This window comes from Colobus angolensis, unplaced genomic scaffold, assembly GCF_000951035.1.
Source record: "Colobus angolensis palliatus isolate OR3802 unplaced genomic scaffold, Cang.pa_1.0 Scaffold336, whole genome shotgun sequence".
NCBI lineage: Eukaryota > Metazoa > Chordata > Mammalia > Primates > Cercopithecidae > Colobus > Colobus angolensis.
The window spans coordinates 775,694-799,052 of NW_012116666.1; the positions used below are offsets into that span (position 1 = coordinate 775,694).

Sequence of the window (23,359 nt, forward strand, 5' to 3'; positions counted from 1 at the left end):
TGGGCCGCACGTGCCTCTGGCAGCTCGAAGAAGCTGTCGGGGCTTGCAGGAGAGCGCGCAAACTGAAACCAAAACGGGCCGCCGCGAGGAACGTCCGGGTGGGACTGCAGACCCGCGGGAGCACAGCGCCTGGGCCAGGGCCTGGGAGCCTGGGCTCCGCCCCGCGCTACCCTGCTCCCCTTCCCCACGCTGCTCCCCTCTTCCTAAGCGTCCCCCCCTCTCCCGGGGAGGAGAAGAAGGGGTGGGACCGGGCGGGCTCCGGGAAGGGGCCCTGGAGGAATGGATGGTGGCCGAAGGGCGGAGCAGGGGCGGGGCTCGCGGAGACTCCAAGGGGCGCCCCGGGCGTGAGGCACCCACTCTGTGAGCACAGAGAACTCAGGTAGTCCGGCTAGATGGCGGCGCGCAGCCTGGGCCGCGGCGTCGGGAGGCTGCTGGGCAGCCTGCGAGGGCTCTCGGGGCAGCCCGCGCGGCCGCTGTGTCGAGTGAGCGCGCCGCGCAGGGCGGCCTCGGGACCCTCGGGCAGTGCCCCCGCAGTTGCTGCAGCCTCACAGCCCGGCTCGTACCCCGCGCTGAGTGCACAGGCAGCCCGGGAGCCGGCCGCCTTCTGGGGGCCTCTGGCGCGGGACACTCTAGTGTGGGACACCCCCTACCACACCATCTGGGACTGCGACTTCAGCACTGGCAAGATCGGCTGGTTCCTGGGAGGCCAGTTAAACGTCTCTGGTGAGTGGGCTTCGGGAGACCCAGGACGCCCCCAACTCTTGCGTCCAGAGGGAACTCGGAGCCTCTCGCCTGCGGCAGCCGTCCCTGGGCTGCGCGGATCGCACCCCTGCAGGGGCCCCTCCTCCGGTATTCCGTCCGCCCCGCCAGCTCTAAGCGGTGGCTCCACGTCACCCCGTCCCTCATCCCATCCGGCCCCAGATCCACGTGCCCAGCTCCGGCCGGTGCCCGCGGGGACCCGGCGGCCGATTGGGACGCCCCGCTGCTGGCCTTGCTCGGCGCGGCTCCTCGCTCTGCTGACTCCAGAGTTGCGTTACCGGGTGCATAGCGCCGCTGAGCCAGAGCCGGCGGGGAGCCGCGGGCTACACCCGAGCGCCCTGGAGTCGGGACTTTCCCGTTGCTATACCTGGGTGGACGGAAAAACAAAGCGGTGGCGGTTGTCACTGGGGGCTGCGGTGCCCGGGGATCAGCCTGAGGACAAGCCCTGCCCACGTAAACAAACAGAGCTGTGGCGGGCGACCTGGGGAGGAGGAAACCCGGCCTGGCAGCTGGAACTAGTTATTTCCTCGCTGCCGGCCTGGGGCCTGTGGGCGGGAAGGAAGTAACAGCGGCCTCCCGGTTCTCCTTCTCGGCCTCAGAGAACTGCACCCCAGCGACCCAGGGCCTGCTTTGGACCGGCGGGGTCTGAGGTTCCGGGAAACCGGCCCCAGAAGCCGCGGGTGGTCAGTGGTCTGAAACTTGCTGAGCAGAGGCCGCTGGGCTGGGGGTCGTACACCGCACCCTCGCCCCCACCTAAGGCGCTGACTGGGCAGCGAGGGGGAAGCCCTGAACTGCAGGCAGGGCTGGCCACGCAGGGTGGGTGCCAAGTGCAGGGTGGGCCCTGGATGCAGGGTGGGCCTGGGTGTCGGGCCTGCGGGGAGGGCCTGGCAGACACGGTGTTGATCAGAGGGATACAGGCCAGAAGGGTGGCCATAACCAGCTTGCTGGATTTGGGAGTGTTTAAGAAAGGACTTGAGGGTCTTTATGGCAGGGTCACCAGGGCCCCATTTTCTCCAGCTCCTCCCTCAGTTATCCCTGTTGTTCTGCCCTGCTAGCCCTCAGTGTCCACATTGTGAGGATGGGGGCAGTCATGCTCAGAGGTTAGGCTGAGTGCTGCAAGGTATGCAGCAGACCCAGCTCTTACTGGTGACCCATAGGCAGTAGCGATTTTCGTTTAACTTCAGATATAGCCATACAGTTGTAGGTAGTGTCTTGTAGTTATTTTTCAAAGAAATTGAAAGGAACTTTGGACCTCCCCCCAATATTGTATATTACTTTGCTGGTTTAATTAAAATGAGTCACTTACTAGATAAGTGTTTTCTTTAACCTTGAGCCAGCAACAAGTGCCCTCTAACTACTGGGGAAAAAAAAAACCAAACCCTTTGGTTTGCAGAGTTGGTGCAATGTGCCCTTGAAGGGGACTAGAGCAGCTTGCCCAAGGACAGAAATGGAAAGTAACCTGCTCTGGACTTGTGAGGCCAAGGTCATGGGGAACATTCACAGTTGGCCTGTGCACAGTTGCAGCCCCACTCAGATAAGAGAGTGGGGCGGACCTCCTGGGGCCAACAGCAAGGACCTTCTGAACCTCGCTGGGTCAGGATCGGGGTGTGGTCAGCAAGCATTCTGCTGTCTCCTTTTCCTTCACTTATTTCTCCTGATAATATGGCCTTTACGGCTATCTTAGCCAGAAATTGAGCTTCAGAAAACTAACTTGAAAAACAGCTTTTCAGCAACTTTCGCCCCGGGATGTGCATGCCCACCTGTTCATGGGTCAGCAATATCTCTTTCCTTTGCCGGTGTCTGCAAACCATAGTGGGGACAGTATGAAAAAGGGCCAGGCCGGGCCATGACTCCTCTGGGAGCCCCTAGAAAGTCATGGGATAGGTGAGAACACTTTGGCCTGATCTGTCAGCTGTGTGTGATAAAGTCAGATGCCTTGTTCCAAAGGAATATCACTCTTGAAGAAAACTTCACCTCACCCCTTCAAGAATACCAGTGGTTCTCAACGCATGGTCCTCAGACCAGCAGCATCAGCATCACCTGAGAACTTTTGAGAAACACAAATTCTGGAGCCTATCCTGGATATCTGGAATGAGAAACCCTGGGTGGGACCTGACACCTGTGTTTATAACAAGCCCTTCAGGTGCTCTAGAGGACACTCGGGCTTGAGAACCACTGGTCTGTAGGCCTCAAAACAGGGCAGATGAAGGCACTTCTGAAACAGAATTGGGATTAGTGCCCGGCCATGGCCCTGTTAAACAAACAGCAAGCAAACAATGGGCTGTGGATGGTGCAACACCGTTTCGTGGTTCCAGGTGTCTTTAGAATCAGGACTCGGGTTGATTTCTTGCTTTCCCTGTACTGCACTTTGCATGTTTCCTCATCTGTAAAACAAGGGCAGTGTGTAACTGAATTATGTCCTAGTTACTATCGATGCACATCAAACCACCCCTAAACTTAGTGGTACAAGATAACAACAATTTTATATTCCTCGCAGAGTCTGTGGGTCAGGACTTTGGACAGGGCCAGATGGGGATGACTTGTGTCAAAGGGTGAAATTCCGACAAATTTAGTTTAAAGTTCTTACTTCACTTTCTTCGTGATTATAGAATTGGGAAACACTTAATTCCATAAAGCAGAATGAATGTTTGATGAGTTGAGCAGAGGAGGATGGTTTTATAGACAGAAGGGTCTGAAGAATGCGGACACAGAGAACAAAAAGTGGACTGGTTATTTCAAAGCTACTTTTGCTGTAAAGGTGAAAGTGGAAGGAGCTCCCTTATCACGCCAGCTTGTTTGGAGATTTAGCTATCTCTCACTTTCCTTGTTTCTTAGAAAGCTGGATAAACAACTTAGTTTCCATTTGGTGACACGGCACTTTAGCAAGAGTGACTCCATTTTTATGTGATCTATTGGGCCTGATGCGGCTTAGTCCAGATAAGTGGCCTCCTATACATTTTATTTAACACTTGCTTCTGCTCCTCAATGTCTGAGGTTGGAGTCATCTGCCTGTTTCGCACTCCCAAGTCTGGGGCCTGGTTTGGGACAACTTGCAGGCTGACTTCAGCCAGACCTGTGACCCAAAGCACCTCCTGGGGCTTGTCACAGTGTGGTGGCTGGGCCCAGGCAATGTCCGGCAACCAGAGGTCCAAGAGACCAGCACAGACACTATTAGGCATCTTCTGACCTGGGGAAGGGGACCTGACTGTTTGCACCTGTTTTATTATCCATTGGAGTATCTATCAGCACACATATCCCAGGGCTCTTAGAATGAAAGAAGAAAACGCTTGTAAGGCACTCAGCACTTTCTTAACACGTTATACATCCCCAATCACTGGCCATTTGTTATTTATTAATGAAGCATGTGGGGAGGCTGTGACCTTGTGCTTGGCCTTCAGCAGTGCTGCTGAAAGAGCTGAGCTTCATTTGAACTGGACCACATGAGCTTGCATCTGATCAGCCTGGGATAGGTGGGGAATAGGCTTCGGAGAGCACGCAGGTGGCTGAGGTGGCTTTCAAAACACCACAGTATCCTGCCCATCCCGCAACTCTAATAGCCAGACGAGGTTACGGTGTCTGAGGCCCACCGGGCAGGGTAGACAGAGCGTCTGTGCCCTTCTGTGACTTGCTTCTGTTGTGTAAAACCGCCTTGCAGAAGGTCCTTTGGGGAGCCAGGTTCTAAAAGGGATTCTTTCCCACCTGTGAAATTTGGGTCTGTCCTTTGTAGGGCTCTGCAGCTGTTTTCGCCCTGTGGCATGTCAGCTCAAGATGTCAGGAAGTTGTAAATGCAGAACCAGAGGGTAATGACATGTGTTACTTTCAAAACACACAGCTAAGCTCTATTTTTTAAACCCCCGATTATAAGTGATGTTTTTCAGTGTGTGTACTCTTAAGCAAGAGTGTAAAAATCCTCTTTGTAACCAAGCATTGAGCACTGGGAAATTTCTTGGATGCTTTTTGGACATTAATTGCAGGAATAGAGGCCCTTTTGCTGTAGTTCCTCTCTGTTGGCTGTAGTTTCCTCTCTGTGGCATGCCTCCAATAGTTCAGAAGGCAGGACACTGACGGCGGCAAGACGCTGTGTGCCTGTGCTTCATTTTCCTCCTAGTCACTCCAGTGATTCAAGTAACTTTTTAAAGGTTTTTCAGGTAACTCTACATGAAAAAGGAACCCTAATCTTAGGAGGAGGGTCCTCCCAAGGAATCCAAGTCCTCCCCAGCTGTCAGGGGCACAACTTATTTTAAATAACAGATGCTTTGGGAAAATTTTCCAAAACAATTTTTGTGACTGACGTAATATCTCAAAGCGTGCCAGGGAAGATTGCTATTAAAAGAAAGTCCATTGTGGGCCAGGGGCCGGGGCTCATGCCTGGAATCCCAGTACTTTGGGAGGCTGAGGTGGGCAGATCGCTTGAGCTCAGGAGTTTGTGACCAGCCTCGCAACATAGTGAGACCCCCATCTCTTAAAAAGAAAAAATTAGCCAAGCATGGTGGTGCACACCTGTAGTCCCAATTACTTGGAAGGCTGAGGTGAGAGGATCCCTTGAGCCCAGGAGGTGGAGGTTGCAGTGAGCTGAGATCACGCCACTGCACTCCAGCCTGGGCAACGGAGTGAGACCCTGTCTCCAAAAAGAAAAAGCCCATTGTGAATAGTAACTCCCTATTCAAATGGAATTTCCGTATGCTGGGTTCCACTTTCAGTTAGGTGTGTGAGTGTGAGGGATGTATTTCAGTAACCAACAAGAGTACTTGAAGATTCCTACGTGTGTGTCAGGTTTATAATGGAAATGCCAATACTCTTGTAATGCTTTTTAAACAAAATACCAAACCCCTGCTCCAGCCACGGGCATTGGCTGACTGCCTCCAGCTGTGTGAGGCCCTGGGCGGGGCCCTGGGCGTCTGTGAGCGAGATGGAGCGCCCTGGAGGGACGGCCCTCTGCTCTGCATGGCTTGTCGCATCCTCATGACAGCAACGTGAAGCAGTTGGTGGTCCCATTGCACAGGTGTGGAAATAAAGGCTCCAGTTCATGTACAGCAATGAATAATCCAGAAAATGCTCAATACCATAAAGCCCACATTCTAATGAGGAGGTGAACCATAAGTCAGTAAATGAGTAAGTCCACACTGGGCTGGGCAGGGAATTGTGATGTAATTCCCAACCCTGGTCCCCATGATAAAGGAATCTTAGGGACACGGTCCCTGCCCTTGGGGAGTGGCATTGTGTCCCATAGTGGGGACCACTGGGCAGCATGGGGCAGTGTGAAATGGTGTGGGCCACTGACAGGGGAAGTACAGGTCATCATGTGCTGGGAAACTTGGGAAAGGCTGGAAATGGGAAGTGGAGTTTCAGCTATACCTTAAATTGCCATAGGTCCTTGCCTGTCTCTTTTTGGAAATGCTGAGAAATGGAATTTTCTTGTCCCACTGCCCAGTTCTTTGGGCAGATTTTTTAAAATTTTTCTTTTCCTCCTTCCTCTCTTCCCCCCTTCCTTCCTCCTTTCCGTCCTTCCTCACCTTCGTACCTCCTTCCTCCCCTTCCCTTCTGCCTTTTCATCCTGAAATTGAAGCACCAGCAGGAACCATAACTATGTGCGAAGAGCTGTGTGCACATGGGTGTTAGGGCCACTGTCCCCCCAAAACCCACACGGAGCTTTCTCCAGGTGCTTGTGTGGTCTGGGCATCAGCCATGGTGGCTAGAACAAACACGGGGGAAGGGTTGTTCTGTTTGTCTTCCTGGGGACACCTTGACTCCATCAGACCCACGGTCAGCAATAATCCAATGGCACCTAATCCTTCCAGTCCCACCCGGACCAAGGATCATTGTACCCACTCCACGGATTAGGAAATGGGCTTGGATTAAATGACACATGCATTGTCTGTGGTTAGTGAGTGGCTGGACAGGGGCTGGACTTTGGACCCTGAGTTTTTAGTGATGACTCCAGGCTGCTAGCCAGTGGCTCACGAGGCTGGCAAGTGCGGGTAATCACCCCTGTCCCAGAGGAAAAAGAAAACCACTGGAAATCTGGCATCTGCATAGAAAGTGGACGTGCATGTAGGTCCACGTGCACACATCGTCAGTCGGGTCCCAGGACCAGCAGCGGTTGCATCACTAGGATCTTGTTAGAAATGCAGATGTGCAGAGCGGGGACGGGGCACACCAGCTGCAGCTAACACACCCTCTGGGGATTTCTGATGCCACTCAAGGTTGAGAAGTGCCGATTTGGGCCCAAAAAGAGAGCGTCTTCTACTTGAGGGATGAAGCCACAAAGACAAGGAGAGGTCTGCTCCCTCCCTTGGGTGTGAGGGGACCACCTGTCGCCAGTTACACCCCAATATGACCCTTTGGCTCGAGGATGCAAGTGGTCTGTTTCTCGGCTCTGTGCTCTGGACTAGGCTACCTAAACCTAGACCTGAGCAGGACACTCGGCCGGTGCCCTAGGGAGCGCAGCAGGCAGCGAGCATCTGGAAGAGTTGGGGGATGCACAGGGTCCCGGACAGTGAGGTGCTCGGGAGAGTGAGCGCGTCGGGCTGAGACCTGCAGTGTGGGTGTGAGGAGGGCACAGCGCCCCAGGCAGGGAGAAGCCACAGCAAAGGCCCCAGGGCAGGGGAGCTCACCAGATGTGGCCTGGCCAGCAGGGAGAGGCAGGTCATTGGGGCCTTGGTGGCCACTTTTTGAGCACCTTCTGCATGTGGTGAGGCACCTGGGGGACACTGTGTTTGGGGCTCCATTCTGATCTGCTGGACTCAGGCCACCTGTCAGTCCTGGAAAGATAGGGACACGTGGCTTATCTCACGGGCCACCCAGCCGCACCTGGGTGCTGTCCATCCTGGGGCTGGCCTGCCCCTCTCCACCTTCCTCAGCTCTGCCTTCCTGCTTGGTATAAAATGGTGCAGGATGTCATGCTGGGCTGGGAGGCTGTGAGGGCCTGTTTGAAGTCGGGCAGTCACGCTCTCTGAGAGAAGTGTCCTGGTGCCCTGGCTGCTGTGGGAGCAGGTGAAGCGATGAGATGAATGCCAAGGCAAAGTGTCCAGCGTGGTTCTAGCCCTTCCTGCTTAGTCCTGGCTGGGGCCTTGGGCAGGTCACTGTGCCATTCAGAGGCATTTTCTCATCTACGCCTGGGCAGGCCACTCTTCTGGGGGGCTCCAGGGTCAAGTTTGGAGTGGAGCAAGTGTGTCAGGCAGAGCTTTTCAGATGTGAGAGTGGGTTCACATCTCCTGGGGCTTCTTATGAGGCTGGTTGGGACTCAGCAGGTCTGGGTGGGACTGACGGTTTGCATTTGTGACCAGCTCCCGGGGGGTATGGCAGGTGCAGACAATGTCTAACCTCAGCTGGGCATTCCCAGGCTTGTCATAGCTGCCCAGAGTCACTGGAGGTGACAGGCAGGCAGCGTGGTATAGGACCCTCTATGGAGGGATGATCTCCTGCTGATTGTTCAGAAGCCAGAAGTCCATCGCTTTCATGTGAAATCTCTTGATGTGTAAATATTGGACTGGATTCGCACACACACGCCCGCACACCCTGGTCAGGGTGCTTAGCACATCTGTATGCTGGACTCAGCCTAGGGACCACGTTGGCTAATATCTGCTGTACCTGTGTTTTAATTTTCTCCCTGGCAGTTGTGTTGTTTTTCCATCTCCTTCAGGGTTTACATGTTCCTCTCGCCTGCCTGAATTGGCCTCACTATTCTTATCAATTGTTCTGTCTCCCCTGTCTGTAAGACCAAGCCTGATTCTTCCCTCCTCCCCTCTTCCCCCACAACTGGCAAAGCTTGCTTCCCTCCCACTTGTTGCATAGAGCAGTTCTCCACTGCCTGGTGAAGAATTGGACTGTTATCAGGTGACTTTGGAGGGTAGGATGGTGGGACAGACTATGGAGCCAATCTGCCTGCATTGAATCCAGCTCCGCCTCTGTGTGACCTTGGGCGGTCAGGTTAACTTCTCAGGACCTCTGTTTTCCCATCCGTAATGGGAGATGCTGGTGGTGCCGGCGCGCTGTCTCCGTGGAGGCTCTTGCAGTAATTATTGTTTCAGCCCCAGGCTGCTCTTAACTTCCTAGGGTTTGCCTCCCCAGGGTAAATTCAGCTCCATTTCCCTGTTTGGACAAGTGTTATGAGCCTGCCACCACCGACCCTGTGTGTTTGGTCACTTTGCATGTTTCTTACGTTTGCATCTGTCTCCTGCACCCATGACGGGGGTTTCGAATCTGCCCTGGTATTTCCCTCAGTGCTCAGCATGGTGCCTTGATCAGGATTGGCACCCAGGACTGGTTGGGTTAAACCATCTCAGGGTTGTATGCTCCTTCTCTTTGCTCCTAAGAGACTACCCAACACCCAGCAAAACATTGTGTGGTTAATGCTGCACTTGGCATGACCACAGTGAACAGAGGTTAGTGTGCCCACTCCCCCAACACACACAGAGATGTCGGGTTCCTTGTGTAAATTCCGGTCTGCCACTGAGCCCCTTCTTAGTTTGTCTTCTTATTTTTATTTTCTTCTATCTTGGGGGCATTTCTTCTCTTTTATTTTTCTGTTAATAGTAGTTCAAAGAACTTTCCTGTGTCTGTTGCTAGTATTAATAATTTTTTCCTGGCATCTGTCTTCATTTATTACATTTTTTGAGGTGTAATTTACAAACAGGATACAGGGGTGACCCTGAGAGACCAGGTGGGCAGGTGCTGCTTCCCCCAAAGCCAATCATGGGGCTCGTGTCCCTGCATACCCGGGGACCCACCGATGGGCCAGTGAGTGAAGAGAGCTGGCTTGAGGGTTGTCAGAAGGGGCTCAGCTTTGGAATCTAGTGAGTAATGACCAGCCTGCTGGCGGAGGAGCCCGTGCTGCTAATCCTCAGTCTCACAGTATGCTGGTGTGCCGCAGAGCTGACTGTTTCTGCCGGAGGGTCATATGTGGGAGCTTGAGTAATGGAGAGGGAGGGAGCTGAGCCTTCTGCAAAACCAGGAGGACATTTCCCCATCATGAGCCACTTCTTGGAACAAGGCTGGTTTACTGGGTACTGGTGGAACACGTGAGGGATTTGGCTCCTCATCCCTTCTTGCACCTTTAACCTTGGGGGCAAGACAGCACTGGGCAGATGGGAACTGCAGGAGCCAAGCCCTGAAACAGGAATGACCTGTTTGCACTGAGTGTTCTTTCCAACAGCTCAGGCTGCACTGCCCAGCCCTGGCTGCACATCAGAACCAACCATGGTGTCTTTGAGGCTTTGAAGGCCCAGGGCCCATTGGGTAGGGTCTCTAGGGGTGGCCCAGGAGATGCCAATATGCAGCCAGGGTTGGGTCCACTGGTGTGAAGCAACCACTTCAGAATATTTGCAGGACATCACCTTATGCCTCTGAGATCATGTTTGTTCACCGTTCTCCTTGCAAGGGGGTAGAAACATCATCACTGATGAGGACAGGGTCCCTGTCAGTGGGAGAAGAGAGAGCCACAGCAAACTAGACCTCCACTCCAATCCCTCACCCTGGCCGAATTCTCACTCCAAAAGCACCAAGTGTAACATCTGCAAACCCTCTTTTTGTACAGTCAACTGCTTGGACCAGCATGTTCAGAAGTCCCCCGAGAGCGTTGCGTTGATCTGGGAGCGCGATGAGCCTGGAACGGAAGTGAGGATCACCTACAGGTACTGTGTGCCCTCGAATGTTCAAGGTGCAAGGGAGGCACCCAGCCCGGTCCTGTGTACTGAGTCTGGCTGTCAGGGAGGGGCTGCGTGAGACTCAAGGAGTGCGTTTTGGCTTCGCAAATGCTCTCTTATCCAGGAAAAGTAAACGTGAATGCAAGCAGAATGAAACATAGTAAAAGCCGGTCTAGCCTGCCTGGCCACACTCTCAGTGCCTTGTGAGGGTGGGACAATAAATAAAATCGTCTTTAGAAGAGTTATTTTGTTTTCAAGCTGATCTTTTTAGTCTCTGATTCCTTAAGCAGATTCTATGTGCCCAGCATGTTTCAGATGCTGTGTGCGTTGAGGGGTTTGCACTGGTCTTCCCCAAGCTGCTTCCTGTAGGAGCTGCTGTGTCGGTGCAGCACCTTTATTCTCCATGCAAACCCCCTTTGCCTGAGGCTTACCTTACCCTTACAGAGATGCCTCAGGCCCACTGTGCCCCTAAACTGTGAGTTCCTAAGTCCCCATCACACACAATCATCCAGCGTGATACTCTCCTGGGGGCAGCTCCAGGGTCTTCTTGTCCAATTACTTAGCAGGTCTTCACTGGGTGCCTTCGTGTCGATATGGGCTGGGGTATGTTGCAGTAACAAACAATCCCCAGGCACATGGCAGAGCATGGCTGGGTGGTCACTGTGAGCTGAATAGTCTGGAAGGCCTCTTGGAGGAGGCAGTGTTTCAGCTGAGGTCCTATGGGCCAAGAGGAGCAGTCCTGAGGAGACAGGGGCAGACCTGGTCCAGGGGTCCCAGAAGTAGAAGGAAGGTGCATGTGGCTGGGACACGGGAGCGAGGGAACGTGGAGGAGGAGCATTCCGACAGGCAGGTCCACACTGGGCAGCCTGAGAGCAGTAGTCACTGCCCTGCCACTCGGGTGACCTGGGGGCGAAGGGGCACTTGTAGTTTCCTGTTTGTTTCTTGAACTCCAATTTTATCACAAACCTGCTAAAACTGCACTCACGCCAACTATTGGATGCAGACAAGTGATGCTAGTGGATCTGCTGCGGCTCCCAGTGGGCCCTGTCCTGCTTGTTCCTCCCCTCAGCCCCAGGAGCCCTCAGGCATAGCCTCCACCAGCCTTGGCCAGGGCTCCTTTGCTGACCCGTCTCCCCAGTGGTCAGACTTATAGCCTATATAGCATGCATTTCTTATCTCTAGTCCCTGGTTGCAGATGCCATGTGGCCCACAGGCCAGCAGCATTCTGCTGCCCGGGAGCCTCGGGCCCCAGTGGACAACTGAGTGGCCCCCAAGGTGGCCCCTGCACACTGGAGTGCAGGGGCTCTGAAGACCCAAGCTGCTGCAGCCGCCCCTCGCCATGGTGGGCCCAGCTCCATTTGCCTGCGAACAAACCCCCTTCTGAGAAGGAACTTGAGGCTGCTGCCCCGGCAGTTCTTCTTCAGTAAAAGATGAAATCCTTCTGTTGGGGGGTCAGGGGCTAAGGAGCTGCACCTGGAGGTCTGGCAGGGCGGGCCCAGCCATGGCACTCCCTGAAGGGCCAGTTTCCCTCCATCAGTCTCTTAGGTGTGCCTGAACCCTGGAGCAGGCGGGCTGTGTGCGATGCACCCTTGGCTGGACGCTGCCCGTGGGTGCACTAAGTGCATGCTAAGCAGCAGTTCGGTCTGTGAGTGGGGCTGGAGCCCTGTGGAGATGTGTGGTTAAACATAAACCATGTGAGAATTCTCAGGACTGCAGCCAGCCTGTGAAAACTAAGGACAACTTCAGGTCCATGGCACCGAAATGGCCCTGGCAAAGTACTTATTACTCTGTCTCCAAAAATAAACAGGGGCTGGTCGCAGTGGCTCACGCCTGTAATCCCAGCACTTTGGGACGGTGAGGTGGGCGGATCACTTGAGGTCAGGAGTTTGAGACCAACTTGGCCAACATGGTGAAAACCCGTCTGTACTAAAAATACCAAAATTAGTTGGGTGTGGTGATGTGCGCCTGTAGTCCCAGCTACTTGGAAGGCTGAAGCAGGAGAACCGTTTGAACCCAGGAGGTGGATGTTGCAGTGAGCCAAGATTGTGCCACTCCACTCCATCCTGGGTGACAGAGCCAGACTCCATCTCAAAAAATAAATAAAAAAATAAAAATAAACAGACTTCTTCCAAAATGGTTTTGCAGACTTTAGCCAGGCTTAATACGAGGTGACCATTTCTGTTTACTGTTTGAGTGAAAAGTGTTACCTGTAATTGCAGCTAGTATTTGAGGGATGTGAGTTCCTTACTGTCCTGGTCATGTTAAGTTTCTGATGTGAGGTTTTCTTCTTCCCTTCTCTGAGGGAAGCCCCCAGACATTGGTGCTGGTTGTCCTCCCAGCAGACACATCACTGCCACTGAACACAGTGCTTTCCTGCCCACGGGCCTCATGCCACAGCACTTAAGGTGCCTAGGAGGGTTGCAGGCCTCCTCAGCTGGAAGATCAATGTACAGACTAGCAGCCTGGGCCCGTTAAAGAAACCCCTTGGGGCTGGTAGAGATTGGGATGCCGGTGGCGAGGCAGGAAGCTTGCAGGCAGTGAGGAAGTCTGTGTGTTACAATCCCAGGTGACCTGGCAAAGGAAACCTCTCGACTCTGACCCCCACCGTGACCTTAGGCACAGGTGACGCTGGGTCAGCACAGGCAGATGCAGCGCTGGGACTGGTGCCCATAGCCTTTACCCTGCAAGTGCAGGATTTGCAGTCCCTGCTTCCCCAGGTCCTCGGGGGTGCAGGGTCTGCAGAAAGAGGCACGTTCCAGCTCTAGTTCAGTACCATCTTGCTGCTGAACTAGACCTTGTGTGGCTCCCTAATCTCCCCAGGTGTGACTTTCCCATCTGTACACCCAGGGTAATTGTCACAATGGAGATGACTGTAAAGTAGGCACAGGGAGATGACAGCTTGAATGTACTAGCAAGTAAGAATAGCCGTGATGATGATGTAGCTGCTATTTATTGAGTACTCACTGGATTCCAGAGCTGTTTTCAGCATTGTAACTGGGCAGCGACGTTGGGCCTCGTGCTGGCTGGCTGCAGGGCTCGGGAAGGAGGAGTCCCTCCCCTGCCGCGGTTCTACCCCGCTTCCTCCTTCATAATTGCAGCGCTCACTTCCCACTGGGAGGTGAAGGGCTCAGCCTAGGACATCTGCACCCATCTCCCAGGGCAATCTGCCACCCAATTCCAGGTCCCAGCTCCATTTCCAGCCTTCCTCTGCCCAGAGCTAGCTGAGGCGGCCCTTCTCCCCTGGTGAAGCAGCAGGCTGAAAGCCCAAAGCAGAACAGTGCCTGCCAGAGGCTGTGGGCCTGGTGGCCCTGAGGCTGTGGGGCCAGGCAGCACTCTGGGAGGGTAGCGGCTCTTTTTGGCTGTTTACCTGCACTTCTCCAGCAGGTGCCCATTTTATTTTATTTTTATTTGTTTATTTTTGAGACAGGGGCTCAAAAATGTCACCCAGGCTGGAATGTAGTGGTGCTGTCACAACTCACTGTAGGCTCAATCTCCTGGGCTCAAGTGATTCTCCTGCCTCAGCCTCCCAGTAGCTGGGACTACAGGTGTGTGCTACCAAGCCTGGCTAAGCTTTTTATTTTTTGTAGAGATGGGATCTCGCTATGCTGCCCAGGTGGGTCTGGAACTCCTGGGTTGGAGTGATCTGCCCACTATGGCCTCCCAAGTACTGGGATTCCAGGGGTGAGCCAATGCAGCCAGCCGGTGCCTGTTTTAGAAGACTGTCCTTCACACTGTAGTTCGCATGGGCAGGTTCTAGAGACCCTGGGGGGTGGCCATGTGGAGAAATGCAAATTCCTCTCTTTCAGGAAAGCGGTGGCCCAGGTAGATGAACGAGGCTTTGAGATGGCTGCTGCCTAGCTGGTGTGTTTCTCCCTGCCTGGAGCCTGGAGTCTGGGGTCTGGGCCAGGAATTTCCAGGCTAGGGCTGGATTCCAGGTGCAGGAAGCAGCCTGAGGCCCTGTGCAGGCCCAGATCTTCTCAGCCAGCAGGATGTGCCCCCACACAGAGGAGAGACCGGACTGTGGGTGCCAGGCTGGGGGTGCCTGCAGAGGCTCCAAATCAGTGAACCTCTTCTCTGAGGGTCTCTGTAAGGGGGTGTGAACTTGAACTTAAACTTAAATGAGAGCATCTTAAGCCAGAGGACCAGGTTTTAGCTCTGGCTTGTCCTATGGCCTCAGACCCATCCCTCTGGGCTTTAATGTCCTCATCTGTAAAAGGAGGGATTTGATGGCCCCAGTGTTCCAGCCCTGGCAGGCATGCATGAAACGCGGAGAGGCAGAACTGGGCCCCGAGTCTGCGAGGAAGCACAGTCATTGTGTGCCACTCCGGGAGCTGTTGCCCTGTGGAAACTCCGGCTGGTGGGGGTAATTTCTGTGAGTGTTATTTCCCGGCCTTTTTATTGGGCAGGGTCCTGCACAGTGAGAAACCCCTGACCAGAGCAGCAGAGGGGATGTCAGGCCTCCCCCAACCCCAGCTGCCTCAGGGTCCCAGGGGATTGAGGGAAGGCTTTCTCCGTGGGTGTGCTGGGCTGGGCATGGGGCTTTACTGCGAATCTGTGCAGCCTGGCACCTGACACGGAGGCCCGCAGGGCTGTGCATGACAGGGCCTGTCCGTTCACCCTAGGGAGAGGGAGCTGCCACACACTACAGCTGAGGTGGGCGGGGACTGAGCCTGGGGCCACCTCTCCGAGAGGCTTGTTTCTGTTGTCTGCCCTGGATATCTTCAAACACAGCCATTTGGGGGGTCACCGAAGTGGCTGGTCCCTTGGGGGGAGCAGGAAGCAGGAAGTCCTGTCACAGACACTTAGTTGGAGAAGGCTTTGTGGAGGGTTGAGTTTTGAGAGGCAGAGGAAGGGGAAGTGTGATGAGGGCAGGCGTGGGGGACTGGTGAGGACACGGCAGGGGGAGGGGCCAAGTTCTGGGAACTGGTGGAGGCGGGAGGCTGTGCCCTGCCTGCCTTGACCCTGGCAGGGGGAGGGGCCAGAGCCTCGGACCTGGTGGAGGCGGGAGGCTGTGCTGTATCCACCCTGACCCTGGCTGTGGACCTAGAGCCTGTCGTTCCACCTCTCCCACCCTTGGTTTTCGCATTTGCAAAATGCAGTCACACTTCTCCTCCACTGGGCTGCTGGGGGTGGAGAGGGACACGTGAGATGAAAACCGGAGGGATGTCTGGAAGATGAGGGTCCGTTGCAGCTGCAGGTCGGGGCCAGGTGAAGGAAGGCCAGCAGAGGGTTTCAGATTTGAAGAAGGGAAAGACATGGGTGGCCCCGTGGCTGCTGGGGCTGAGAGTGGGTGGGTGGTGATTTCAGGGGTGACGGTACTCCAGTGGGACTTTGCCTGGGAGGACACGTGCATCAGCTAAAATGTGCCCCTTCCCTATGTCCCTAGTGGGTGACCCTTGCCCTTTGCTCTTCTGCTCACCCCCCAAGTTAATTACCCTAGTGAGCACACTCCCTTATGAAAACATCAGGGCAGCTGGGGGAGGATCCTAACTCACGGGAGGCTGTGGGGGAACAGTCTCGCTGACCCGTGTGTGACACAGCGGCTGTCGTGGAAGGCAAACTCCGTGTGGTCTGTGGGGCTCCCAGGGCGGGTGAGGCGTGGAGTCCCGGCCTAGCTGCCCCACCTGAGAGGAGGGAGCCCAGGCATCCTCTGAGACTCGGGCTGGGACGCTTGGTCTGGAATCTGCATGCTAGGGCCAGAATCTGATGGGAACCCATGTTACTTGGGACGGACTGTTTTTAAAGCAGCATCCACCTTTCCTCCAGCCCCGGGCTGCAGCTGCTGCCGCTGAAATATTTGGGGTCTTCCTATGCACGCTGTCTGTGCTCCCTTGCGTTCTCCTGGGTGCTGAGATCCTGGCACTTCATAGTTTAGAAAGGCCCTATCTTCAGACTGCAGTGCAGTAACCCACACTGAGGGAGTTTATCTTTATGTCCACACGCAAGCAAATGCCTGTGGTGGAGCTGGATCCAGGCTTTTGTGACCCCCTGCTACCACGCAGGCTGGATCCCGGCTTCTGTGACCCCCCTGCTACCATGCAGGGGCTGTTGGGGTTGGCCCAGTTCTGGGAAGGGGCGGAACAGCTGGCAGAGGGGAGGGGTGGGAGCTAGCAGGTGATGGTGAGAAGGTGAGGACGGGCGTGGGCTGGTGGGGGCACAGCCTCCCTAGGGGGAGGGTCACGCCTGGAGATGAGTCTGTGAGGACCAGGACACAGCTTTGTGGCTCCTGTTTTGTGTTTTCCCTCCTGTTTCTGCAGGCACTAGGCAGGGGGTAAGTGACTCGCAGCTTTGCTATGCTCTGCACTGTGGGGTCCCTCAGTCCTGCCCGTGTCCAGTCCCCACCAGCACAGTGTGGGCAGCACAGGGGCCAGTGGATGAAACCTTCTCACCTGTCCAGAACTGCAGCTCAGCTCAGCTCATCCCCATCCCTTCCCCATGGAGGGGCTACATCTTCATTCCCAAGTTCCTGCCCTTGACACTGCCTCCTCCCCTGCTAGGCAGACACAGAGTGAAGGTGTCACCATGGGTTAGATGTGGGGTCCAGTGCACGGAATGGAAACCAAAGCTCATTCAGTAGTGAGTGTGCCCCTGTGGCAGGTGCCCAGTGCAGCCCCGGGTGGGGTACGACAGTGGGGTGAGGATGGACTAGACCTCCCAGCTGGCCCAGGAACCCCTAACTCCTGGCAACAGGCCTGCACACAAGGCCTTGAATGGATGGGGCACCAGCCCTCCATCCTCCTCAAGTCGCCTGGTATCTCCTCGGTGTCCAGTCTGGCCTTGCCACCCTTACACTGCCTCTGTGGGTCTGACCTTGGGCAGGAGCTGACACCAAGGATCTCAGTTCATATTGATGTTTGCCTGGGACCCTGATTTTTAAAGCTCGGGACTCTGGTATCCGCAGAGCTTTAGGAACTTGGGAGTTCATGCAGCTGAAAAGGTCCCCCAGCTCTGACTGTGGTGGATGTATGGAGGAGTCTACAGTCCCATCAGAAGTGGAGTTCAGGTCTCAATGGGACCCCTGGGTTCTGCAGCTGAGGCTTCTGGCCCTCCACACACCTCTAAATAAACATCGTCCTTGTGTGCCCAGGCTGAACTCCGCTGCATGCAGACAGGATGCCCTGTTGCTGGCCAGGGCCATGTCTTCCAGGTGTCTGGGGCCTCAGAGGACCAGTAGACACTCATCAGGCACTGACACCAGCTGGGGTTTAGGGGGCTCATGCCAGAGGACTCCAGGACCCCTTGTGCAGAGTTCAGAGACGGAGGGTCGGCTGCTAGAGGAGGTAGGATCAAAGGCTGTGGAGTTACTGGTGCCAAGACAGGAGGTGGTGGCACGGTGCTGCTGGCCGCTTGCAACAGGGGCCTCCCCTGTCATTCTTTCTCCTGACCCTCCCTGTGGCTGTCTTGACCTCATCTGAACATTGTGACAGTAGGGGGTCAGGATGGGTGGGGACTTGACAATTTCCCATCAACAAATCCAGTCTAGTTCCCCTGAGAAGCCTGGAGAGAGGTTTCAGGGCTGCTTACAGATATGGTGAATATGTCTGCCCCCTGTTCGGGCCAGCACAGTCCCACTCTCCTTGTTGCTTCTGTGTGGATGAAGCCTTTAGGGGAACGGCCTAGACCAAGGGAGACAGGCCATGTGGACAGGGACTTCAGAAGTGGTTGTGTGGGATCTTCTCAGACATGAATGTCTTCAGGAATTCCTCATGGTCTCCAAACATGCCAGGGAAATTGCCAGGCAGCTTTAACAACTGTGTCACTCTGGCTGGAATTTACAGCAGTGATTTCCAGCTGCAGGCCATGCCTCAGAGTCCCCTGGGGAGGGTATCTAGTGAGACAGTGCCCAGACTTTGCTTGGGCCATTCTGAGTTTCTGGGAAGGTCATGGGACTCTGTATTTGAAAATGCATCCCTGGCCAGGCGCAGTGGCTCAAGCCTGTAATCCCAGCACTTTGGGAGGCCGAGATGGGCGGATCTCGAGGTCAGGAGATCGAGACCATCCTGGCTAACACGGTGAAACCCCGTCTCTACTAAAAAATAGAAAAAACTAGCCGGGCGAGGTGGCGGGCGCCTGTAGTCCCAGCTACTCGGGAGGTTGAGGCAGGAGAATGGCGTAAACCCGGGAGGCGGAGCTTGCAGTGAGCTGAGATCCGGCCACTGCACTCCAGCCTGGGCGACAGAGCAAGACTCCGTCTCAAAAAAAAAAAAAAAAAAAAAGAAAATGCATCCCTGGGAATGCCGCAGCAATGGCTTGTCAGAAATCTGTCAGGATTCAGTTGTAAAAAAGGGAAGTCACTGCTGTTCTTTTAAGTCAAAAGGGAGTTTAGGCAGGGTGCTTCCAAATCCCCGGGAGGTAGGAAGAGCAGCCTCTGGGGGGATCTTCAGCCTCGACCTCTGGCACAATCAGAAGGGCCTCCGGAGACCTCACTGGCACTGCTGAGTTTCCAAACATACTCCTGCAGCTTGGGTCCAGGACTCAGGAAACGACCATTGCTGCTGGTTCACCTGTGTCTCGGCCCCCTCACAGTGAGCGGGACTGCCCCAGGAAACCCAGCATCCTCTAGCCGCTCTGCGCAGCAGCAGGGCAGCAGCATGCCTTGCAGGCACTCCCATGCGCAGCTGTCTGATGCTGATTCACAGGCAGAACCTCGGGAGCAAGGGGGACTCTGGTGGAGGCTGCCAGACTGGCGTGGATGTGGAGGGAGAAGACGCTGTGGTGACCACAGGCAATTCTAGGCCAGCGGGTGGGCTGTGGAACCTGACTGGGCTGATACCTGGGCTCCACAACCCACTGTTAGGACAGAAGGATCCCCCCGTACCTTCTCAGATCCCAGGCCACTCAAATGGAGCCTGGCAGTCCTTCCTCCTCATACAGGTGACCAAACCCTCAAAGTCACTCCAGTGTGCAAAGGCCTTTGGCCACCACAGCCGTTCAAAATCTGCTGTAACTAACAGGCTCTGGTCTTCACCCTGATGTATTCATTCTACCCATGGGGGCCCATCTCATGTGGATTCCCCGCAGGCCAGCCCGTTTTCAACAAGAACAGTCTTCTATCTTCACATTAGAAACCCATTAGTTTTTTGGACTTCACAACTAAATTGTGGGACAGTTTTCCAGGCTAACATTTAGTATGGTTTCTGGCATGTTTTCCCAGTGCAAATGGGGCCACTTTTGTGGAAGGGCTCCCCTCCCAATAGGGTATTCAGCCTGCTGCAGATTCCAGTATCCCTGGGGTGGTGCCTTTGAACAGGGATGAGCTGCAAGGCCATGTGAGGTGGCCTGGGGACAAGGGCTGCCATGGAGAGACTGTGGGTGTGCTCTCAGCCCTTGGCCTTATGCCCAGGACTACAGTGCCCTCTGTGGAAGCCCAGCCCTGAGCTTATGCAGACCCTCCATGTCATCTTAAACCCAGGATCAGAGGGACTGTGGTCTTGAGGTCACAGGGGTGGACTAAAAAAAGCTGCATGCTTTTGTCCCTCCCCTTCCTTCCAAATTAAGTTTTTTTTTTTTTTGAGACAGAGCCTTGCCCTGTTGCCCAGGCTGGAGTGCAGTGACGCGATCTCAGCTGACTGAAAGTTCCGCCTCCCGGGTTCATGCCATTCTCCTGCCTCAGCCTCCCAAGTAGCTGGGACTACAGGCACCCGCCACCACGCCCGGCTAATTTTTTGCTAATTTTTTGTACTTTTAACAGAGACGGGGTTTCACCGTGTTAGCCAGGATGGTCTCCATCTCCTGACCTCGTGATCCGCCCACCTTGGCCTCCCAAAGTGCTGGGATTACAGGTGTGAGCCACTGCGCCTGGCCAAATTAACAGGTTTTATTAGCAATTACTTATCTTATTAGCAATTACTTATCTTATTAAATGAATAATCATTAAATAAAAGGAATGAAATCATAAATTATTAACAATTATTGTTTTATAAAGGGGAAAATTAGTTCCAGTGAACTTTAAGGGTGGCCTGGGGTGGAGCATCTGGGCAGCTTCTGGGGTGTGGCTGCAAAGAAAGAGGAGGAGGCTGCCCCTGGGGCTGGGTGGTTCGGGCACTCGGGCTGCAGGCTCCCAGGCTGGGGCTAGTGTCGAACAGGCTCCGCAGAGTAGTTGTGTGTGCGTATCTTCCCAACGCCTTGTCCAGTCAGTCCTACCAGGAGCTGAAAATCAGTGGTGGAAATATTTGGCACAGTGGTCACTGGCAAATATTGTAAGCCAGGGCTTCTTTTGCTGAGAAACTGGTTGTTATCCAGCACAGCACTGGGGAGCAGGAGCCTCCTGTTCTTTTTAGGAGTTTGATGCTTCTCTAGGCTGCTGCCAAGAAGCAGGGAAAGTTGCTGGGCCTGAGGCAGGTATGCCAAGCGGCTGTGCTCTCTGGATTTCCACCTGTGTGGCTGTGTCTGCGAACTTCCCCTCCAGGGCTTATTCTCCTCTAGGTGTTAATCTGGAATGTTCTGTGGACTCTCAGGAAGGCCTGATAAATAGAAGGACCCCCAACCTGCGTCCAGGCTCTGCAGCGTTCTGTGTGAAGTTGGCTGCCCTGTGTTGTGCTGTGTCTGTGGCAGCCGAATGGGCTCTGGTAGAGCCATTCAGAGAGACGGAACAGAGGGCATGTGGGGCGTGCAAACCTGGAGTGGGACCTGCAAAATCTCCTGTGGTTTTTTTTTTCAACCACAGGGGAAAGTGAATGTTTACAGAATGTTAAAACCTACATCCCTTTCCAAATTCCACCAGGGAAAGGACTCACTTCTGTGGCTTTCTCCCAGGAGGTAAACAAGTCTGCCCAGCCAGGGGTGAATGTTCTGCCAGGGAACCAGCTATTCTCAGGGCTGGCTTCCAGGACCTGAGTCCCCCAGTGTGCTCTTGTCCTGGGCTGCCAGCCTGCAGGAGCCTCCAAAGTTCTTCAGGCATTGACACCTGATTCCTGCAGTCATATGAGCTGGGCTTTGTATCTGGAAAAAGAACTTCCTTTCCAGACACAAGACTTGGGCCAAAAGCCAAGTGCTGAGGTCGAAGGGAAAACCAGGCGTTAACAGGAATGAGGACAGAGCTTCTCTGGAGTCTGGCCTGGTACTTCTATCCTACAAGGCTTTCTTAGAAGCTGACTGCATCCTGGGCTCTGGTCAGAGGAGAAGAGAAAAACTAAGGATGTGGGATTTGACCTGACTGTGCCTGGGGAGGTGTGCCCTGGGCAGGTGGCCCTGAGCGAGAAGCCAGACACTGAATGATGAAGGAAAACGCCATTCCACACCCACCCTCAGCCCTGTCCTCCATTCTGGTGACAAGAAGAAAGGCTCGGTTGAACCCCCATGAGTGTAAGGGCTTTGGGCACTTTTCTTGCTAACTTTCCCTTTTGAACAGAGAGTCAGCCTCAGGTTCAGAGCCTTTGGTTCATTCTTAGAATAAGTTTACATTAAAAAAGTAAACTAACTCAAGAAAAATGTTAAATGAATAATTATAGCATTCGCAGATGGCAAATCTTTTGAAGTTTGGGAGCCTTTGCAATAGGAGTGGTTCTAATACTGAGGAGCTGGCTGACAGCAAGGCCCCTGGAGCTGGGCCTGGGTTTGAATCCAGCCCTGACTCCTTCAGCTGAATAGCCTTGAGAAAGTGGCTCAACTTCTCTGTGCCTCAGTTTCCTCATCAGGAAAGTGAAGAAGGGAATGGGAGCTCAGAGCCCATGGGCTTTTGTGAGAGTTAAGTGGGTTCTCCATGGGAACCTGCTCCATGGGAGCAGCCCCGGGTACAGGATACCTGCTTGATAGCTGTTCTGTCCTCATTCCATAGGATGGGGCTGTGAACTAGGGGTGGGGTGAGGGCAGGTGGGAGGAGAGGCAGGGGAGGGAACACCGCCTGGATGTTGAAGAGGTAGGAGGGCATGGGCCTGGAGAGGAGGTTTCCTGTGCTCACAGTGGCAGGCAAACATGGCTGGAGAAGCTTGGGCAGCCAGCAGGAGAGCAGTGACAGGATGACATGGCAGATGGTGGTAGGCTGTGCAGAGCATGTGGGGCGGACCTGCCTTCCCTCTGGCCTTTTGGAAGCACAGGCCTTGGGCTGAGTGCCTGGAGCCCCCAGACTGGCAGCAACCCCAACTGTAGGAGGCTCTGCATCCTTCTCAGATCTACTCCTGCCCTCGGCACCCGCCTTGGGGGCATGCAGCCGGCGGGCCGTGCAGGTGAGGGCTTCCTGCAAGGCATTCACACAGCTGAGGCGCATGTGCCCTGAGTTGGTGACACGGAGACTGCAGCTTCCATAAGGCAAACCAGCATTTTGCACCTGCCCTCCTGAGAAGGCAGCACCTGAGGTGCCCACCTTTCTTAAAGGTCCATCAGTGTTCAACAATTCTCTTTTTCCCATGTCTTGTTGTATTTTCTGCAGTCATTATGGCCGCTGTTTACAGGTCACCTTCAAAGGTGTCTGCAGCTTCATATTTGGTCTCCACGACCACCTTGGTAATGGGTCCTATTATTAGGCCATTTCACAGATTAGACAATTCAGGCCCCAGTGGTGTGGGGTGCTGTGTTGGGAACCCTGTTCTCTGATCAGTCATTGTTTGGCCTCCTGTGAGACTCCTGAGTGATCAACTTGCAGATTCAGTACTTTCCGCAGAGTCTATAGCAAATCCTCAGGGAAGAGACTTCCATTTTCCATAAGGAATTTAGAACCCGCATAGCTTTAGCGATCTTGTTACTGGCTGAGCTGGCATCACTACTGGCAACTCAGCTCATGTCTCCTGGGGGCCCTCGCTGTGCCTGGGCTCACCTTGGCCCAGGGGACCATTCACGTTCAAGTGCGGCTGCCACTTTATGTTTTCACGGCAGCTTCTCTTTGCTAAATGTCATGGCCATGACATCAAATAATGACGTGAGACATTTTATACTTGGTTTATGAGCCCTGCTAGCTGACTTCCTGGTCTTCTGTTCTCTCAGTGGTAGTAAAGAGCAGAGTGAGCAAATCTTATCACCAC

The 23,359-nt window shown here is 54.4% G+C and overlaps 1 protein-coding gene across 2 annotated transcripts in view; it reads left to right on the forward strand.

Annotated features, from left to right (window-relative positions):
• Nucleotides 1-23,359, forward strand: part of ACSS1 (acyl-CoA synthetase short-chain family member 1) — a 56,215-nt gene continuing 32,856 nt past the window's right edge. For both annotated transcript variants that reach the window (XM_011952178.1, XM_011952179.1), the window contains exons 1-2: nucleotides 1-723; nucleotides 10,295-10,391. In XM_011952178.1, coding sequence (XP_011807568.1) covers nucleotides 393-723; nucleotides 10,295-10,391 — 428 coding nt within the window. In that variant the 5' untranslated portion in view covers nucleotides 1-392. The remainder of the gene's footprint in view (nucleotides 724-10,294; nucleotides 10,392-23,359) is intronic.